Source organism: Oncorhynchus mykiss, chromosome 6, assembly GCF_057628025.1.
Source record: "Oncorhynchus mykiss isolate SJ-2025 chromosome 6, ASM5762802v1, whole genome shotgun sequence".
NCBI lineage: Eukaryota > Metazoa > Chordata > Actinopteri > Salmoniformes > Salmonidae > Oncorhynchus > Oncorhynchus mykiss.
In genome coordinates, this window is record NC_143027.1 from 9,150,811 (window position 1) to 9,172,973 (window position 22,163).

Genomic DNA, 22,163 nt, shown 5'->3' on the forward strand with positions numbered 1-22,163 from the left:
AAGACAGTAATGTTTTTATTCCTTTTTGCAGATTTGTTCCACTCTAGAATGCATGTTTCAGTTTCTCAACTCTACCGAACCACAGGGGTTCTATTTGAACAGCTGTTTTCTTCACACAGTCCATTTAAAATGAGAAGTATTGATTTAAAAAAATACCATTGACTGAGGAAAGCGAGATGGACCGTAATAAAAGTACCAGCTGTACATGTTCGACTCTGATCTCCTCACCCTGCCAAGCTTCTGACAAGACAATTGTCTGATTTGTAATATCTTCATGTTCCCAGCCAATAGAGTAAGATACTGTTTCACGCCTGCTAGAACAAGCAAGTACTTGGATTCGGGTTGATCCGTTGCCCGATTCTAATATCAAATGGCAACTTTGAAAAAAGGTAGAAATGGTTGTTTAAATGGAGCTACATCAATATATCTCTTATATTTCTAGACCACAGCATATATTCAATTTCACATGAACATTTGCTGAAAACACTATCCCGGTGTTGCCTGCCAATCAGTTGAGAATGAGTTGTGTTTCTGTGTTAAGACGAGTGTGTTTAGACTCAACTTTGACCTGTGAACCATGTTGGGACTGGAAGTGTGCAGGACAGGTGTGCAGTGCGTGGTGAGAACCCTGTAAGCTAACCTGTAAGTTATGCAGTCAGTGGCCCTTAGTTAAGTAGAGCATGAGGCTGGAGAAACACACCCGTTCACAAGGTGCAGACTAACGCAGACCATGAATTAAGTTGCACACTCCATATTCCTCCCAGTTAAAAAATAATAATAAATGCATTATTTCATGAGATATTATTTTTTTCTCTCAATGCATGACCTGAATAGTGTTTTAGTCAGTGGACCAGTGTAATTCCTATATGAATGGTCTCCTCTATACAGGCCAGAGATGGACACAGAGTGGACCTACATCAGGGAGCCCATTGAAGCCAACTCCATGGTACTGAAAGGGTTAAGCCCCGACACGGAGTACCAGTTTGTGGTCCGAGCCGTCAACGTCCATGGGGTGAGCCCTCCCAGCGCCATCAACAACCCCATCCGCACCCCTGGTAACTGCCCCGCCACTGTGTGTGTGTGTGGGTGTGTGTGTGTGGGTGTGTGTGTGTGTGTGTGTGTGTGTGTGTGTGTGTTTTCTGTCCATTTCTTTAAGTCCATGGAGATAAAGAGATAGACTTAGACCGGGTCCAGAGGTTTGTATTTTCCTGTTGTAATAATGTAAATTACAATTGGTGTGGGGGGAGGTTAATGGGCTGATTGCTATTGATATGAGAGAATCACAAATGGCACACTATTCCCTACATAGTGCACTACTTTTGACAGATCCCTATGGGCCCTGGTCAAATGTAGTGCACTATATTAGGTAAACATACGTTATAAATACAGGTTGGAGCTAAGACTCCCAATAGGTACTGGAGACAAGTTTAACCCTTTATAGAACAGAGAGAGGTTCCTGATGCCATGTTGTGAGGAGGACTGTGGGGGCTGTTGTCCTGTCAATCCAACTCCTAGAGCCTTGTGGGTGGGCGGATGGCGCGCCGACACATGGTGGCAATCACAGGGTTAAACTGGACTGAATGAAGCATCTTAAGTCCTGTTGGTTTGGATAGAGAGGCTGTCCCAACACACTGCGTCACAAGCCTGCCCCCCCTCACAGGGCGAAAATCGGGTTACGCCCTGGCCTCATCAGACAGGATTAAGAGCGGGGGGATGGGGGAGGTTTGACCCCCGTGGAGAAGGGCGGGTTTGTACAGGACTTGACTAGCACCCATATCTCCAAATTACCTCCCTGCATGACCAAAAACATGGGGCACGTGAGGGGAGGGAGGCAGGGAGGGGAGCGTTACACATCCCCATTTGTAGTTCCCTCCCACAAAACAAAGAATAAAGAGGACAGGATAATTTTAATGCCAATCATCTTTACCATAACACATTGAGGACTCATTCTGTTTTCACTCTGATTGAAAACGTTTTCTCCTTACTAAACACAACCCCTTTTATTTCCACTTCTACATTATGGTCAGGAGTAACCTTACCCCACTCCTACATTATGGTCAGTAGTAACCTTACCCCACTCCTACATTATGGTCAGTAGTAACCTTACCTCACTCCTACATTATGGTCAATAGTAACCTTACCTCAATCCTACATTATGGTCAGTAGTAACCTTACTTGACTCCTACATTATGGTCAATAGTAACCTTACCTGACTCCTACATTATGGTCAGCAGTAACCTTACCTCACTCCTACGTTATGGTTAGGAGTAATTATTTTGAGGTTGTTCTGCACACACACGCACAGACACACAGTATTATATGTGAAATAAATAATTTAGGTTGGGGATTCTAAACATCATAGTGTTTTTGTTTCCTACTGTCTGGCCGGACTCAGCCTGGTCTCTGTCTGCATGGTCAGTCGTATATCTGGGGGACAGGTTCCAGTATGTGGTGAAAAAAGCTCTCTACACTGTGACAGGTAGACCTGGGACAACTACTCTATTAGCCTGGTCCCAGATCTGTTTGTGCTATTATGTAAACTCCTTGTCATAACTTTGACACGACAGCATAAGCTGATCTAGGACCAGGCTACTACTGTATATCATCCATCCCTATAAAGGGGATCATCCACCAACACTTATTAGCTAATCATCATCATCCTCAGCACCATGGGCTCCCTGTGTGTTTGCTGCCCACTCGACCAAGTCCCGACCATAGAGTTGGATAGAGTACTCGCCACAAGGCCCGTGTTAGCATGGCTGGCTATTTCGAACTCTATGTTCCCCACCTGTCCATCTGTCTGGAGAGTCAGACTAACTGTGACATTGTGACTCACTGTGCTCTTGTCATAGTCTCATGATGCTGATATTGTACTTGTACTGTACACTGTGTCGATTTAATTCTATACATAATAGTGTCCATGTCCATAGGCACAGCAGAGGTTGGCAGCAGCGGCTATGGCCAGCGCTACATCACAGACGGCAAGATCAAAGATGAAGACGGATTTGACATAGACGACTCTGACTACGATGTCTTCATTGAGGAGGTGGGTCATCAGGGCTCTGGGGTTATGTTTTCCTTAGGTACAGATCTAGGATCCTCTTACCCTCTCTCAATCCTAACCTTAACCATTAGTGGGGGAAAATAAAAACTGTCCCAAGATCAGTGTCTAGGAGCAAATTCACCCTAGACCGGTCACAGGGGCCCTAGAAACCAGGGGCCCTAGGAAAGCCACCCTACCAATCTTATCCTTATCTCAGTCATATCCCAATCCGGCTATTCTCAGGGCAAATATTTAACAACCGTATGTTCCCGGTTTCCTTGTTCAAAAAGCACTTTTAATGCAGATTATCCATTGAGATTTTTTTTTGGTCCAGGGATAGGGTTAATTTGGGTACAGGAATAGTGTTCATTTGGGTCCAGGAATAGGGTTCATTTGGGTCCAGGAATAGGGTTCATTTGGGTCCAGGAATAGGGTTCATTTGGGTCCAGGAATAGTGTTCATTTGGGTCCAGGAATAGGGTTCATTTGGGTACAGGAATAGGGTTAATTTGGGTACAGGAATAGTGTTCATTTGGGTCCAGGAATAGGGTTCATTTGGGTCCAGGAATAGGGTTCATTTGGGTACAGGAATAGGGTTCATTTGGGTCCAGGAATAGGGTTCATTTGGGTACAGGAATAGGATTCATTTGGGTACAGGAATAGGGTTCATTTGGGTCCAGGAATAGGGTTCATTTGGGTCCAGGAATAGTGTTCATTTGGGTACAGGAATAGGGTTCATTTGGGTCCAGGAATAGTGTTCATTTGGGTCCAGGAATAGGGTTCATTTGGGTACAGGAATAGGGTTCATTTGGGTCCAGGAATAGGGTTCATTTGGGTACAGTAATAGGGTTCATTTGGGTCCAGGAATAGTGTTCATTTGGGTACAGGAATAGGATTCATTTGGGTACAGGAATAGGGTTCATTTGGGTCCAGGAATAGGGTTCATTTGGGTCCAGGAATAGTGTTCATTTGGGTACAGGAATAGGGTTCATTTGGGTACAGGAATAGGGTTCATTTGGGTCCAGGAATAGGGTTCATTTGGGTACAGGAATAGGGTTCATTTGGGTCCAGGAATAGTGTTCATTTGGGTACAGGAATAGGGTTCATTTGGGTACAGGAATAGGGTTCATTTGGGTACAGGAATAGGATTCATTTGGGTACAGGAATAGGGTTCATTTGGGTCCAGGAATAGTGTTCATTTGGGTACAGGAATAGGGTTCATTTGGGTCCAGGAAAGCAGCTCTATAAGTATAACTATACATTTGGCAACACTGTTTGTTTTAGGCATGCACCCAGTCTGTCCAATAACTAATCCAGCAAACTAAACTAACTAACTAAGTGGCATCCCTCTTACTCCATCTTGCCGTTTCGAAGCTGAAGCCGTTCCCTGCCATTCCCAACGGTGACAACCAGAGATCCCAGCTCCGTTCCCGGTCTGGAACGCCGTCCTCTCAGCCAGGCGGGAACGTCATCTACAGGATGGGCATGGCCACACCCAACGCCATCCTCCTCCCCTCACCCCCCTCTGACCCAGAGCTGGGCTCCCCACTTACCCCCGTCACCCCTGAGCTGATCACCATGAGCCCCACCACCGACGGCCCTTCCTCCACCACCCTGCCTCACACCACTCCCACGCCCCCCATGACCCAGTGGATGGGCCCCGTGCCCAGGCTGTACGACCTAGCCTGTGAGGACACGGTGTGCCCCCCCGACAGCTTCTGCCTCAGTGACTACGACAGCGGAGGCTCCCGTTGCCACTGCAACCTGGGCCGCAGTGGTGACATCTGCTCCTACGGTGAGTCAGTCCAGGTCAGGACAGGGGGAGTTAACCCTGTGATGACAGGACTTGGACCTTGGATTAGGACAGACTCTTGCCAGCTTTCTTCTCCCCCTGCTCCTCTTCCTTCTGCTCTTCATGCTTCTCCTCCCCCTGCTCCACTTCCTCCTGCTCTTCAGCAGGAGGTACCCCAGAGACAGTGGCTGAGTTTGGGTCTATAGACATCCTTCTGGAAATGATCTGTGTCCTCTCTTTCTCTGAAAATGTCTCTCTAGTGGAGATAGGGTCTGTGGATAGGGTGTCTCTTGTGTAGGCCTAATTCTGTGTCATGAACATAAATTGATCATGTGGAGCACAGGGAGAAGGGGGGGAGGGGGGTCAGAGTTTCGAAAATGTTTGTGTTTCACCTAAATTCAACTGGGTCGTATTCATTATTCACCAAACAGAAGAAACAAATTAAAACAAGGATGGACTATACCTGAGCTTGTCCAATAACCAACACTCTTTTTGCTTTCCGTTGTACAGCCTTTTGCCACGGTGTGCCCTAATGAATACCATCATGATCTTCCACCTGGTTCTGCCTTGCACTCCTATGTTTTTGAGCCCCAGTATTTGAATTCAGTTGAGTGTGTTGCATGTTCACACTGACTTGATCGATGCCATTGTAAAACACAGTGATGAGCTGGTGTTTCCTGCTCTGTGTTTGCCAGGAGTGACGGTGCAGTTCCCAAGGTTCTATGGCCACTCCCACATGACCTTTGAACCTCTGAAGAACTCTTACCAGACCTTTCAGATGACCCTTGAATTCAAGGTACAGTACTATACCGCTGGTTGTGTGTCTGTGTGTGTGGTCCGTGCATGTCTGTGTGTGTATTTCCGTCTGTATCTGTGTGTGTGTGTTGTGTGTTAGGCAGACTCGGAGGATGGCTTGTTGCTGTACTGTGGGGAGAATGAGCATGGCCGTGGAGACTTCACCTCTCTGGCTCTTGTACGAGGCAAGCTGCATTACAGGTGTGTGACCAGTGTGGTTGCGGCGGGTTTGTCAGGGTGTAGGGTGAATTTGCCCCTTGATGCTGATCTTGTGTCAGTCTTGCATTTTCCCCAACAATAATTAAGGTTATTATTGGGGGAGGAGAAGCTGATCCTAGATCTGTACTTAGGGGGAAATTCATCCCAGACTGTGTGACAGTGATTAGGCATGCTGTGATAGGGTCAGTGTGGTTGCGGCGGGGGAGACAGACAATGTGTTGTGGTTTTGCAGGTTTAACTGTGGCACTGGGGCAGCTCAGATAGTCAGCGAGACTCGCATGGTGCCGGGACAGTGGCACACTGTCACCGTATTCAGGGACGGCATGAGTGGCTGGCTGAGAATGGACAACGATACGCCCATTTCAGGACGCTCACAGGTGAGGGCAGAACACACCAGTGGCGCCAGCAAGATTTTAGATTGGGTCGATATTTCACTGAGATAGAAGTATGATCTATAACGGTCAGTGTATCAAATGCCACCTGATTCCCTACATAGTGGACCACTTTTGACCAGAGCCCGATGGGCTTCCTTTTGGACTCTGGTCAAAAGTAGTGCACACTATAGAGAATAGGGTGTCATTTGGGATGCATACCTCCATGATTGACAGGTGATAATCCCTCTCATTAGAGAGCTTTAGTGCATCGCCTTTTCTATTTCTCTTTTTACGTTTAGCCAGGATTAGCTATAGATTTGCTTGACTGTAATGGTTGACCCTCTCTTTCTCCCCCACAGGGACAGTACACCAAGATCACATTCCGAAGCCCGTTGTACTTGGGAGGGGCTCCCAGTGCCTATTGGTTGGTCAGGGCCACAGGGAGCAACCGGGGCTTTCAGGGCTGCATCCAGAGTCTGACCATCAACAACAAGGCTACGGATCTCAGACCCTGGCCCCTAGGCAGCGCTCTGAGCGGGGCAGACATCGGTAAGGGAGGGGGGTCCGATCCATACACGTCTGGATGTCCAGCTGGCTTATATCCTCTTCATTCCCAATGGTTTCTGATGTTTCTTTGTTTTTCATTCAAGTCTTATAATCGTAGTCTTCTACCTCTAGTTTTAGTTCTAGCACTTCTAACAGAATTTGTCACTTGGTCCAAATCCCATGAATATTCGGATGTACTGTAGTCTATCATCCCATGTCTTTGGCCATGTCTGTGGAATGAATCTGTCCCCAGGTCAGATTTGAGCTGGAGAGTTGTCTGGCTTTCTGTAGGTCAACAGTCAGACACCATATTGATTAGTGCATTTATACCGGGTGTGGAGTTGAATGGACAGTCAATGTTGATGAGAGTCGACAGAACGAGGGAGATACACCGCTGGTTCTCACTCTGTGTCAAAGTGGTAACTCACACTGTAGCGCCACATAGGTGAAATCAATGAGGTGATTTGTCAAAAGAAATATGATATGAAATACACATCCCATCCCATAATGATGATATGTAGAATAGGGATAGACAGCAGTGAAAAAATAGACTTCACTTACGCTTGGCTCTTCGTCTGTGGTAATGTCATCCACATTCCATCTATTGGTCAAGTCTGGCTGTACAAGTAAATTCATTTAGAGTTAGAGGGCAGTTAAAGAGATAGTTCATTTAGAGTTAGAGGGCAGTTAAAGAGAGAGTTCATTTAGAGTTAGACGGCAGTTAAAGGGATAGTTCATTTAGAGTTAGAGGGCAGTTAAAGAGAGAGTTCATTTAGAGTTAGACGGCAGTTAAAGGGATAGTTCATTTAGAGTTAGAGGGCAGTTAAAGAGAGAGTTCATTTAGAGTTAGACGGCAGTTAAAGGGATAGTTCATTTAGAGTTAGAGGGCAGTTAAAGAGAGAGTTCATTTAGAGTTAGACGGCAGTTAAAGGGATAGTTCATTTAGAATTGGAGGGCAGTTAAAGGGATAGTTAATTTAGAATTAGATGGCAGTTAAAGGGATAGTTAATTTAGAGTTAGGGGGCAGTTAAAGGGATAGTTCATTTAGACTTAGGGGGCAGTTAAATGCATAGTTAATTTAGAGATGGGGGCAGTTCAAGGGATAATTCATTTAGAGTTAGGGGGCAGTTCAAGGGAGAGTTAATTTAGTTAAGGGTCAGTTAAAGGGATAGTTAATTTAGAGTTGGGGGCAGTTAAAGAGAGTTCATCGTCATCATAAAACACAAAACACATCATCAGAAATGTAGCTTTGTTCTGAAAGTGAAAACTTGACTGCACAATTTCTTGGGATTGTATTAACAGTGGACACCTTTTTTGTTGTTGTTGTTGTGAACTGTTTCTTTAAACCCTGCAGCGCCTATGTGTATCCTTTCCGTTTGTTCCCCAGGTGAGTGCAGTGACAGCGTGTGTGAGATGATCACCTGCGACAACAGAGGAATCTGCTTTGCCAACCGAGCGGACGGGTACATCTGTCTGTGCCCTCTGGGCTTCAGAGGCATGCTCTGTGAAGAGAGTGAGTCACCTTTCTGTCCTCTAGTCTGCGTCACACATGGCCCATAGGACTCTGGTCAAAAGTAGTGCACTGTGTAGGGAATAGGTTTCCATAGGACTCTGGTCAGAAGTAGTGCACTGTGTAGGGAATAGGGTGCTATTTGGGATGCATCATACTGTACTTCTCTACAACACAAACTGTATAATGCCAATTGTGAATAAATGTAGATATTAAATACTGACTTCTGCCCATTCAATTATACTTGACATCCGACATAGACATGTTTCTTTCTTGTGCTACACACCCTGTATGCTACTTAGATAGATCAGCCACACCCTGTATGCTACTTAGATAGATCAGCCACACCCTGTATTCTACTTAGATAGATCAGCCACACCCTGTATTCTACTTAGATAGATCAGCCACACCCTGTATTCTACTTAGATAGATCAGCCACACCCTGTATTCTACTTAGATAGATCAGCCACACCCTGTATTCTACTTAGATAGATCAGCCACACCCAGTATGCTACTTAGATAGATCAGCCACATCCTGTATTCTACTTAGATTGATCAGCCACATCCTGTATGCTACTTAGATAGATCAGCCTTTCGATTTTGAAACATTTTCCAACTCCTCTCCCCTAACCCTATCGCAAACCTGTCACCCTATCCCAAACCTGTCACTTTATCCCAAACCTGTCACCCTATCCCAAACCTGTCACCCTATCCCAAACATGTCACCCTATCCCAAACCTGTCACCCCATCCCAAACCTGTCACTCTATCCCAAACCTGTCACTTTATTTCAAACCACTGCCAGGTTTCCTGCTGTCTCTGCCGCTCTTCAACGAGACCATGTTTTCGTACGCCAGCGCCCCTTGGCCCCAGTCCCTCCTCAGTTACCTGTCCTTCATGGAGTTTGAGATCACCTTTCAGCCGGCCAGGCCTGACGGTACGCTGCTCTACAGCGACGACGCCAGCAGCCGGGACTTCTTGGCCATCAACCTGGTGGAAGGATACGTGGAGTTCCGCTTTGACTGTGGCTCTGGAGGGTCTGTCATTAGGTACAGGCTTCATTGAAAGATCTGTCTACAGGATATGACTCTGTTACGACTGTTTTGTAATGTTTGTAGACTTGTGTTGGCAACTCTTTGTTCATATGTATAGGAAATGATGACTGTTTGACCCATGCTTTTCCTGTCTGTGTGTGTCTGTGTCTGTGTGTGTATGTGTGTCTATGTCTGTTTATGTGCGTGTGCATGTGTGTCTCTGTGTGCGTGCGTGCGTGTATGTGCATGTGTGTGTAGGAGTGAGGAGCAGGTCAGTATAGGCACATGGCATGAGCTGCGGGTCTCTCGTACAGCCAAGAGTGGCATCCTGCAGGTGGACAACCAGAGGCCCATGGAGGGCATAGCTGAGGTACAGGACTGGACTAGGATTTGACATTTCCAATAACTTTCCCAAAAATTCCCAGGTTTTCCAGAAATCCTGGTCGGAGAATTACAGATGTCCTACCTTTTCTATCCTGATCCCTGGGAATTGTTCGATTGGGATTTCCAGAAAACATTTTGTCAGCCGGTTATTGTCATGCGAATTGACCGTTAATTAACATGAACATGTTTAGCATCTTCTGGCTTGCACACATACAAGCCACTGATGCCAGACCTTTGGAACATCTACATTTTAAAAAGTCAAACAAATTAATTGAATATAATACACCATCACAATAAATACATGATTTATTTTAGGCAGGTCTAAAGAAATTATGATATGATATGATATGTATGTATTATTATGATATGAAGAAAATGTATTTCAGAAAAACTGAATATGAGTTGGCCCATTGTATGTTATCTGGCTATGTGCCATGCCTAGGCTGTAGGATTATTCATTTAGCAGACAAGATAGGCTTAAGTCCTGTGCCATTATTTTATATTATATGATTTAATAGTTAGAAGAATATAATTCAATATTTTTCCCAGTCCGGAACAAGTGTACATATGAAGTGTCCTATGTTGAGCATTAAAGTGATCATTTGAAACAGGTCCTATACACTGGTCCTATACACTGGTGCTATACACTGGTCCTATACACTGGTGCTATACACTGGTCCTATACACTGGTCCTATACACTGGTCCTATACACTGGTCCTATACACTGGTCCTATACACTGTTCCTATACACTGGTGCTATACACTGGTCCTATACACTGGTCCTATACACTGGTCCTATACACTGGTGCTATACACTGGTCCTATACACTGGTCCTATACACTGGTCCTATACACTGGTGCTATACACTGGTCCTATACACTGGTCCTATACACTGGTGCTATACACTGGTCCTATACACTGGTCCTATACACTGTTCCTATACACTGGTGCTATACACTGGTCCTATACACTGGTCCTATACACTGGTCCTATACACTGGTCCTATACACTGGTCCTATACACTGGTCCTATACACTGGTCCTATACACTGGTCCTATACACTGGTGCTATACACTGGTCCTATACACTGGTCCTATACACTGGTGCTATACACTGGTCCTATACACTGGTCCTATACACTGGATTTAGAGTTATTTGGCAACATTAGTTGTGAATGATACAAACCTTATAATGTCTTAGAAATCAAACATATATGGGCTGCATGATGCGACTATAGGCTGCTGATGATTTGAGAAAGTCGCAAAAACATTGTTGCCGCCCATAGCATTGAATGGAAGGAAAGCCAGCGAGCATTTGGCCTCCCTTGATAAAGAAATATATAAAATAATAGCCAATCAGCGTTGAGCTAAACTGAGTGAGCTCAGCTGTGATTGGTCCTGGTGCACACAAAAAAAGTAAAGGGAAGCCAGCTTGGATTTGTCTTCAGACCAATCACATCACATCACGAGCCAAACGTCATTATTGACAGAAAAAAACATGAATTGTTGTATCTCGTTGTGTTGTTGTCCTCCGGTGGCTAGCGAGCTAAAATCATCCCTTTCCTAAAGTAGCCATGGATGATGATGATGGACTAAAGTAGCCATGGATGATGGTTGTATTTAATTCTCCGTACTGGCCAATGATTATAGCGGTGGTTCTGATCCAACCATTAATTCATACATTGTTGTGCCCCTGGCCTGAGGATGGAAGTTCAAGATGTAGCTAGACTTAGTATGCTAATGTTAACTAGCTGGCCTGGCGTGCCGTTGCCCATGAAGTTAAGCTAGCGAGCAAGTATTTTAGCCAAGTAACCTAGGACAACAAAAAAGAATAGCGTGTACTGTATGAAAGAGCCATATACTGTTTAGGCAACATGAAAGAGGAGGACGGCATTGGCGTTTTCCTACAAGTACGAGTAAATACACGTTTTCACACATACATGCACACACAAACACACACAGAAATCAATACCATGGACAGCCATGTCATATTTAGCTTACGTTGATTGGACTAAATCGTTTTTGGTATATTTTAGTTGTCACTGTATTAGACTAAGCACGGGTGATTAGATGATGTTGAAATAGTGCTGGAATAGGGGAGGCAGCTCCTGTTTTCTTTTCGACTTGCGGTAACTCTCTGTGGTCCTAAATCAATAGTTGTTTTTAATAGTCTGAAAATGTAGGGAAACATGACCTTGCTGTAAGTCATGTAACTGTTTGTTACATGCAATATGTTTTGTTGACTTCGCCGGACAGATGTGGCTCTCCGGTTTTGTCATGAAACAAATTTGTGGTTGAATTTATTTTGTCACTGTGTCCAGAGTGCATAAAAGGAGATTACCATGACTCAATACTCACGTGGAATTTTACTGCGTTTTTTTTGTCCAATTTTAACTGAATTTGACATTTCTCATAACTGCCTGTAATATGGTCACCACAACATCCCTACACTTGACCATGTAGCCTGACCATGTAAAAAGTCTAGGGCACAGTGTTTTCCTAGGTCAGGAGGCATGGTAAGGAGCAATTCTACTGTGACTTCACTCTACTGTGACTCTACTCTACTGTGAATACGGTGACTCTACTGTGAATACTATGACTCTTCTGTGACTCTACTGTTACTTTACTGTGACTCTACTCTACTGTGACTCTACTGTGACTCTACTCTACTGTGACACTACTGTGAATACTATGACTCTACTGTGACTCTACTGTAACTCTACTCTACTGTGACTCTACTCTACTGTGACTCTACTGTGACTCTACTGTGAATACTATGACTCTTCTGTGACTCTACTGTGACTCCACTGTGAATACTATGACTCTAATGTGACTCTACTGTAACTCTACACTACTGTGAATCTACTCTACTGTGAATACTGTGACTCTACTGTAACTCTACTCTACTGTGACTCTACTGTGACTCTACTCTACTGTGACTCTACTGTAACTCTACTGTGCCTCTACTGCGACTCTACTCTACTGTGACTCTACTGTAACTCTACTCTACTGTAACTACTGTGGCTCTACTCTATTGTGACTCTACTATAACTCTACTGTGACTCTACTCTACTGTGACTCTACTGTAACTCTACTGTGACTCTACTGTGACTCTACTGTAACTCTACTGTGACTACTGTGACTCTCCCTCCTCCTCCAGGGAGCCTTCACTCAGATCAAGTGCAGCTCTCCTCTGTTCATCGGCGGAGTTCCACAATATGACAAAACCAAGAGCGCCGCGGCCGTGCTCCGCCCCTTCAGCGGCACCATCCAGAAGGTACACTGTTACTGTATAGATGACTCAGGTTGAGGGGCTGAAACAGGGACAGCCATGCCCTGTCACACCGGATGCGTCCCAAATTGCCCATAGGGCTCTGGTCAAAGATAGTGCGCTGTGTAGGAGAATTGGGTGCCACAGTCTCTCCGGGGGTCCGTTCAGTTCGATTACATGTTTGCTACATTGTGTAACGACGTCTTGTACTGAACGACACGTTTCTTGAACATTCTTGACTTTGAGGTACGTTTGCTTCATTTGGTGGGTGAGGCGAGGTGTCTTGAAGCAGAACGTATTTAAAGGGCAGGGGCCCTTTTTCTCCCCAATTTCGTGGTATCCAATTGTTGTAGTAGCTACTATCTTGTCTCATCGCTACAACTCCCGTACGGGCTCGGGAGAGACGAAGGCTGAATGTCATGCGTCCTCCGATACACAACCCAACCAGCCGTACTGCTTCTTAACACAGCGCGCATCCAGCCGCACCAATGTGTCGTGCACCTGGCAACCTTGGCTAGCGCGCACTGCGCCTGGCCCACCACAGGAGTCGTTGGTGCGCGATGAGACAAGAAGATCCCTACCGACCAATCCCTCCCTAACCCAGACGATGCTAGGCCAATTGTGCGTCGCCCAGAGCCTGGGCGCGAACCCAGGGACTCTGATGGCACAGCTGGCGCTGCAGTACAGCGCCCTTAACCACTGCGCCACCCGGGAGGCCCCCTGTTTCTGTTTTTAATTGAACGTTGCATTATGTGTTTTCATACTGAACGCAGCCCAGCTGTTAGGTTCTTACTGCATGTGTCCCAGAGTTCCTAGTAAATGATGAGTCAGATAAAGAGTCAGATAAAGAGCCAGATAAAGCATCAGATAAAGAGTCAGATTTTGAGTCAGATAAAGAGCCAGATAAAGCATCAGATAAAGAGTCAGATAAAGAGTCAGATAAAGAGTCAGATAAAGCATCAGATAAAGAGTCAGATTTTGAGTCAGATAAAGAGTCAGATTTTGAGTCAGATAAAGAGTCAGATAAAGCATCAGATAAAGAGTCAGATAAAGAGTCAGATAAAGAGTCAGATTTTGAGTCAGATAAAGAGTCAGATAAAGCGTCAGATAAAGAGTCAGATAAAGAGTCAGATAAAGAGTCAGATAAAGAGTCAGATAAAGCATCAGATAAAGAGTCAGATTATGAGTCAGATAAAGAGCCAGATAAAGCATCAGATAAAGAGTCAGATAAAGAGTCAGATAAAGAGTCAGATAAAGAGTCAGATAAAGCATCAGATAAAGAGTCAGATAAAGAGTCAGATAAAGAGTCAGATAAAGAGTCAGATAAAGAGTCAGATAAAGCATCAGATAAAGAGTCAGATAAAGAGTCAGATAAAGAGTTAGATAAAGCATCAGATAAAGAGTCAGATAAAGAGTCAGATAAAGAGTCAGATAAAGAGTCAGATAAAGAGTCAGATATCCCACAAACACAACAGATTTGTCTTTTCAAATACATATTAAAGTGTTGGGATGGCCCATTTGACCACAGTATTTTTTTGTGTATATTTCTCCTATTGTTGTTAATGTGTGTACTGTGGCAAGTTGACATACATTTTACAACGGTCAACTCAATTCATTAATGTATTTGTTCGTTTGTTAATTCATTCAGTACTTCATTCATTAATTTGTTTGTGTAGGAGAAGGAAACAATACAATGATTGTTCATTTAATGTTCTCCTCTTCTACCTGCCCCCCCCCCCCCACCCCCCTCCCCTCTACTTGTTGTGTCAGCTGGTTCTGAATGACCACAGCATCCCACTGACCAAGGACTTTGCTCTGGGGGTGAATGTGGAGAACGCAGCCCACCCATGTGTGCAGAGTCCCTGTGCCAACGGCGGCACCTGCAGGCCCAAATGGGATGGCTACGAGTGTGACTGCCCTCTCGGCTACGATGGCCGGCACTGCCAGAAGGGTGAGAGACGGAAAATAAAGTGTTCCCACGTCCACATTTTCCACAAGTTATAGGCTACAGGTAGGACAGGTAGGACATTCCGTAGGACATTCCGTAGGACATTCCGTAGGACATTCCGTAGGACATTCCGTAGGGCATTCCGTAGGACATTCCGTAGGGCATTCCGTAGGGCATTCCGTAGGACATTCCGTAGGGCATTCCGTAGGACAAGGTAGATTTTCAACATGTTGGTGTAAAAATATTCTGCATTTAAATTGACATTTTAATGTATGTAATATAATTGAACAACATAATCTCTCCTAAACCGTCGTCTTATCTGTTTTATGCTTTCGCTGTGCAGAATGTGGGAATTACTGTTTAAACAGTAAGTTTTCTATCACCATTATGTTCGTAAATACTCGGCTACCTCTGTTCATCTACCATATCAGACTTTAATAACGCTGTTTGTACACTTTTTTTGTTTACCTAGGGTGTATTTACTAGGAACCGCACAGAACAAACAGACAAAAACCAGGAAGGAACTCTCATGAATTTGTAAATCAGAAACTCTCAAATTCGTTGCAAAACGTGTTCAGTTGCAAAATATTTTTGCTACAGTGTGCACTAATGAATACGCCGCTGTTCATTATCCTGTGTAGCGTTGTCTGTGTCCTGGTTCCCCCTCAGTTAGTACCATGTTTAGGAGGACATCTAGTGGCCACATTGTGTAAATGTTATTTTTCTTTTCAGCTGTCACAGAGGCCATTGAGATTCCACAATTCATTGGCCGCAGCTACCTCACATACGACAATCGTGAAATCCTGAAAAGGTTTGTCTACGTGTGTGTGTGTGGGTGTGTGTGTGTGTGTATGCATGTACGTGTGCTCTAGAGTGAAAACACTACCACTAAAATAGTACTTTCTGAAGCATTCAGACAGAAATACTATGACTTCTGCAGTAGTTGAGTTATACTGCATGACATAGTTTCTGTATATTAGCTTTAGTCAGATGATGTACACTACACAGTCAGCCAATGTGAGTATAACACAGTCAACTAGAAAGCCCTCTGGGTTTGTGGGATTCTAAGGAAAGTGCTGAGTGTGCCACTCTGTGCTGACATATCCTGTGTGTTTCCCACCCCAGGGTTTCGGGCGTCAGGACCAACATGTTTATGCGCTTTAAGAGCACGGCGAAGGATGGTCTGTTGCTATGGCGAGGCGACAGCCAAGTGAGGCCCAACAGTGACTTCCTGTCTTTAGGACTGCAGGACGGAGCACTCATTTTTAGGTGAACCCCTGACGTTACACATCACTCGAGTCCACACCTTCCCTTTCCCTAATGGTAAACCCCTGATGTTACACATCACTCGAGTCCACACCTTCCCTTTCCCTAATGGTAAACCCCTGATGTTACACATCACTCGAGTCCACACCTTCCCTTTCCCTAATGGTGAACCCCTGACGTTACACATCACTCGAGTCCACACCTTCCCTTTCCCCTAATGATGAACCCCTGACGTTACACATCACTCGAGTCCACACCTTCCCTTTCCCTAATGGTGAACCCCTGACGTTACACATCACTCGAGTCCACACCTTCCCTTTCCCCTAATGATGAACCCCTGACGTTACACATCACTCGAGTCCACACCTTCCCTTTCCCCTAATGATGAACCCCTGACGTTACACATCACTCGAGTTCACACTAGAGGTTGACAGGTTAATGGGCATGGCCAATTAATTAGGGCTGATTTCAAGTTTTCATAACAATCGGTAATCTGCATTTTTGGACACCGATCACGGCCGATTACATTGCACTCCACGAGGAAACTGCGTGGCAGGCTGACCACCTGTTACGCGAGTACAGCAAGGAGCCAAGGTAAGTTGCTAGCTAGCATTAAACTTATCTTATAAAAACATAATCAATCTTAACATAATCACTAGTTAACTACACATGGTTGATGATATTACTAGTTTAACTAGCTTGTCCTGCGTTGCAAATAATCAATGTGGTGCCTGCTAATTTATCATTGAATCACAGCCTACTTCACCAAACGGGTGATGATTTAACAAGTGCATTCGTGAAAAAAGCACTGTCGTTGCACCAATGCACCTAACCATAAACATCAATGCCTTTCTTAAAATCAATACACAGAAGTATACATTTTTTTAACCTGCATTAGTTAAAAGAAATTCATGTTAGCAGCCAATATTAACTAGGGAAATTGTGTCATTTCTCTTGCCTTCTGAGCAAGCAGAGTCAGGGTATATGCAGCAGTTTGGGCCGCTGGCTCGTTGCGAACTGTGTGAAGACCATTTCTTCCTAACAAAGACCGTAATGAATTTGCCAGAATTTTACATAATTATGACATTACATTGAAGGTTCTGCAATGTAACAGCAATATTTAGACTTAGGGATTCCACCCGTTCGATAAAATACGAAACAGTTCTGTATTTCACTGAAAGAATAAACATTTTGTTTTCGAAATGATCGTTTCAGGATTTTACCATATTAATTACCAAAGGCTCATATTTCTGTGTGTTTATTATATTATAATTAAGTCTAGGATTTGATATTCGATAGAGCAGTCTGACTGGGTGGTGGTAGGCAGCAGCAGGATCGTAAGCATTCATTCAAACAGTACTTTCCTGCGTTTGCCAGCAGCTCTTCGCAATGTTTGAAGCACAGCGCTGTTTATGACTTCAAGCCTATCAACTCCAGAGATTAGACTGGCGATACTATAGTTGTCATGTTGTGTCTTGTCTCTGTCCTTTCCCTTCACCCTGTCTCCCTCTGCTGGTCGTTGTTAGGTTACCTTTTCTCCCCCGCTTTCTCCCAGCTGTTCCTTGTCTCCTCTAACTACCCATTCACCCCGTTTCCCACCTGTTCCCTTTTTCCCTCTGATTAGGTCCCTATATCTCTCTCTGTTTCTGTTCCTGTCCTTGTCGGATTCTTGTTTGTGTTTCATGCCTGAGCCAGACTATCGTCATGTTTGCTGTAACCTTGTCCTGTCCTGTCGGAATCTGCCGGTCTATCTGAGCCTACCTATGTTTGGTTATTAAAGAAGCTCTGTTTAAGTTAGTTCGCTTTTGGGTCCTCATTCACTCACCATAACAGAAGAATCCGACCAAGAATGGACCCAGCGACTTCGGATCCTCTCCACTCAGCCGTCGGGATCCAGGGAGCGATGCTAGGCAGACACGAGCAGGAAGTGTCTGCTGCTCGACATGCCGTTGAGACCCTGGCCACCCAAGTCTCCAACCTCACAGAACAGGTTCACCATCTCCGCCTCGATCCACCGGCCACTTCCAGGGCTTTCGAATCTCCGGAGCCCAGAATCAATAACCCGCCGTGTTACTCTGGGGAGCCCACTGAATGCCGCTCGTTCCTCACCCAGTGTGATATTGTGTTTTCTCTCCAGCCCAACACTTACTCCAGGAGCACTGCTCGTGTCGCCTACGTCATATCTCTCCTTATTGGACGGGCTCGTGAGTGGGGCACGGCAATCTGGGAGGCAAGGGCTGAGTGTACTAACCAGTATCAGGACTTTAAGGAGGAGATGATACGGGTTTTTGATCGATCTGTTTTTGGGGAGGAGGCTTCCAGGGCCCTGTCTTCCCTATGTCAAGGTAATCGATCCATAACAGACTACTCTATTGAGTTTCGCACTCTTGCTGCCTCCAGTGGCTGGAACGAGCCGGCTTTGCTCGCTCGTTTTCTGGAGGGTCTCCGCGCAGAGGTAAAGGATGAGATTCTCTCCCGGGAGGTCCCTTCCAGCGTGGATTCCCTGATTGAACTCGCTATTCGCATTGAGCGACGGGTTGATCTGCGTCACCGAGCTCGTGGAAAGGAGCTCGCGTTCTCCGTTGCCCCCCTCTCCGCATCACTACCATCTTCCTCTGCCGGCTCGGGAGCTGAGCCTATGCAGCTGGGAGGTATCCGCATCTCGACTAAGGAGAGGGAACGGAGAATCACCAACCGCCTCTGTCTCTATTGCGGTTCTGCTGGTCATTTTGTCACTTCATGTCCAGTAAAAGCCAGAGCTCATCAGTAAGCGGAGGGCTACTGGTGAGCGCTACTACTCCTGTCTCTCCTTCAAGATCCTGCACTACCTTGTCGGTCCATCTACGCTGGACCGGTTCGTCAGCTTCCTGCAGTGCCTTAATAGACTCTGGGGCGGAGGGCTGTTTTATGGACGAGACCTGGGCTCGGGAACATGACATTCCTCTCAGACAGTTAAGGGAGTCCACGGCCTTGTTCGCCCTGGATGGTAGTCCTCTCCCCAGGATTCAGCGTGAGACGCTACCTTTAACCCTCACTGTTTCTGGTAATCATAGCGAAACCATTTCTTTTTTGATTTTTCGTTCACCTTTTACACCTGTTGTTTTGGGCCATCCCTGGCTAGTTTGTCATAATCCTTCCATTAATTGGTCTAGTAATTCTATCCTCTCCTGGAACGTCTCTTGTCATGTGAAATGTTTAATGTCTGCTATCCCTCCTGTTTCCTCTGTCTCTTCTTCACAGGAGGAGCCTGGTGATTTGACAGGGGTGCCGGAGGAATATCACGATCTGCGCACGGTGTTCAGTCGGTCCAGGGCCACCTCTCTTCCTCCACACCGGTCGTATGATTGTAGTATTGATCTCCTTCCGGGAACCACTCCCCCCCGGGGTAGACTATACTCTCTGTCGGCTCCCGAACGTAAGGCTCTCGAGGATTATTTGTCTGTAGCTCTTGACGCCGGTACCATAGTCCCCTCCTCCTCTCCCGCCGGAGCGGGGGTTTTTTTTGTCAAGAAGAAGGACGGGTCTCTGCGCCCCTGCATAGATTATCGAGGGCTGAATGACATAACAGTTAAGAATCGTTATCCGCTTCCTCTTATGTCTTCAGCCTTCGAGATCCTGCAGGGAGCCAGGTTTTTCACTAAGTTGGACCTTCGTAACGCTTACCATCTCGTGCGCATCAGGGAGGGGGACGAGTGGAAGATGGCGTTTAACACTCCGTTAGGGCACTTTGAATACCGGGTTCTTCCTTTCGGCCTCGCTAACGCTCCAGCTGTCTTTCAGGCATTAGTCAATGATGTCCTGAGAGACATGCTGAACATCTTTGTTTTCGTTTACCTTGACGATATCCTGATTTTTTCACCGTCACTCCAGATTCATGTTCAGCACGTTCGACGTGTCCTCCAGCGCCTTTTAGAGAATTGTCTTTTTGTGAAGGCTGAGAAGTGCACTTTTCATGCCTCCTCCGTCACATTTCTCGGTTCTGTTATTTCCGCTGAAGGCATTAAGATGGATCCCGCTAAAGTCCAAGCTGTCATTGATTGGCCCGTCCCTAAGTCACGCGTCGAGCTGCAGCGCTTTCTCGGCTTCGCGAACTTCTATCGTCGTTTCATCCGTAATTTCGGTCAGGTGGCCGCTCCTCTCACAGCCCTTACTTCTGTCAAGACGTGCTTTAAGTGGTCCGTTTCCGCCCAGGGAGCTTTTGATCTCCTCAAGAATCGTTTTACATCCGCTCCTATCCTTGTTACACCTGACGTCTCTAGACAGTTCGTTGTCGAGGTTGACGCGTCAGAGGTGGGCGTGGGAGCCATTCTTTCTCAGCGCTCCCTCTCTGACGACAAGGTCCACCCATGCGCGTATTTTTCTCATCGCCTGTCGCCGTCGGAACGTAACTATGATGTGGGTAACCGCGAACTGCTCGCCATCCGGTTAGCCCTAGGCGAATGGCGACAGTGGTTGGAGGGGGCGACCGTTCCTTTTGTCGTTTGGACTGACCATAGGAACCTTGAGTACATCCGTTCTGCCAAACGACTTAATGCGCGTCAGGCGCGTTGGGCGCTGTTTTTCGCTCGTTTCGAGTTCGTGATTTCTTATCGTCCGGGCTCTAAGAACACCAAGCCTGATGCTTTGTCTCGTCTCTTCAGTTCTTCAGTAGCCTCCACTGACCCCGAGGGGATTCTCCCTGAGGGGCGTGTTGTCGGGTTGACTGTCTGGGGAATTGAGAGGCAGGTAAAACAAGCGCTCACTCACACTCCGTCGCCGCGCGCTTGTCCTAGGAACCTTCTTTTCGTTCCCGTTCCTACTCGTCTGGCCGTTCTTCAGTGGGCTCACTCTGCCAAGTTAGCCGGCCACCCTGGCGTTCGGGGTACGCTTGCTTCCATTCGCCAGCGTTTTTGGTGGCCCACCCGGGAGCATGACACGCGTCGTTTCGTGGCTGCTTGTTCGGTCTGCGCGCAGACTAAGTCCGGTAACTCTCCTCCTGCCGGCCGTCTCAGGCCGCTTCCTATTCCCTCTCGACCGTGGTCTCACATCGCCTTAGATTTTGTCACCGGACTGCCTTCGTCAGCGGGGAAGACTGTTATTCTTACGGTTGTCGATAGGTTCTCTAAGGCGGCCCATTTCATTCCCCTTGCTAAACTTCCTTCTGCTAAAGAGACGGCACAAATCATCATCGAGAATGTTTTCAGAATTCATGGCCTTCCGTCAGACGTCGTTTCGGACAGAGGTCCGCAATTCACGTCTCAATTTTGGAGGGAGTTTTGCCGTTTGATTGGGGCTTCCGTCAGTCTCTCTTCCGGCTTTCACCCCCAGTCTAACGGTCAAGCAGAACGGGCCAATCAGACTATTGGTCGCATCTTACGCAGTCTTTCTTTTCGCAACCCTGCGTCTTGGTCAGAACAGCTCCCCTGGGCAGAATACGCCCACAACTCGCTTCCTTCGTCTGCGACCGGGCTATCTCCTTTTCAGAGTAGCCTCGGGTACCAGCCTCCGCTGTTCTCATCTCAGTTCGCCGAGTCCAGCGTCCCCTCCGCTCAGGCTTTTGTCCAACGTTGCGAGCGCACCTGGAAGAGGGTCAGGTCTGCACTTTGCCGTTATAGGGCGCAGACTGTGAGGGCTGCTAATAAGCGTAGAACTAAGAGTCCTAGATATTGTCGCGGTCAGAGAGTTTGGCTCTCCACTCAGAACCTTCCCCTTAAGACGGCTTCTCGCAAGTTGACCCCGCGGTTCATTGGTCCGTTCCGTATTTCTCGGGTCATTAATCCTGTCGCAGTTCGACTTCTTCTTCCGCGATACCTTCGTCGCGTCCACCCGGTCTTCCATGTCTCCTGTATTAAGCCCGTTCTTCGCGCCCCCGCTCGTCTTCCCCCCCCCCCCCCCATCCTTGTCGAGGGCGCACCCATCTACAGGGTCCGCAGGATTTTGGACATGCGTCCTCGGGGCCGTGGTCACCAGTACCTTGTCGATTGGGAGGGGTACGGTCCTGAG

General features: G+C 46.4%; 1 protein-coding gene across 2 annotated transcripts in view; it reads left to right on the forward strand.

The window, feature by feature from the left end:
• Positions 1-22,163, forward strand: part of egflam (EGF like, fibronectin type III and laminin G domains) — a 53,271-nt gene that overhangs the window by 25,712 nt on the left and 5,396 nt on the right. The window contains exons 7-21 of one of the 2 annotated variants that reach the window (XM_036979361.2): positions 889-1,055; positions 2,931-3,046; positions 4,417-4,837; positions 5,530-5,630; positions 5,730-5,830; positions 6,081-6,225; positions 6,582-6,771; positions 8,156-8,281; positions 9,083-9,326; positions 9,570-9,681; positions 12,857-12,973; positions 14,738-14,918; positions 15,259-15,282; positions 15,648-15,726; positions 16,041-16,184. In XM_036979361.2, coding sequence (XP_036835256.2) covers positions 889-1,055; positions 2,931-3,046; positions 4,417-4,837; positions 5,530-5,630; positions 5,730-5,830; positions 6,081-6,225; positions 6,582-6,771; positions 8,156-8,281; positions 9,083-9,326; positions 9,570-9,681; positions 12,857-12,973; positions 14,738-14,918; positions 15,259-15,282; positions 15,648-15,726; positions 16,041-16,184 — 2,268 coding nt within the window. The remainder of the gene's footprint in view (positions 1-888; positions 1,056-2,930; positions 3,047-4,416; positions 4,838-5,529; positions 5,631-5,729; positions 5,831-6,080; positions 6,226-6,581; positions 6,772-8,155; positions 8,282-9,082; positions 9,327-9,569; positions 9,682-12,856; positions 12,974-14,737; positions 14,919-15,258; positions 15,283-15,647; positions 15,727-16,040; positions 16,185-22,163) is intronic. The other variant, XM_036979362.2, reaches the window with a different exon arrangement.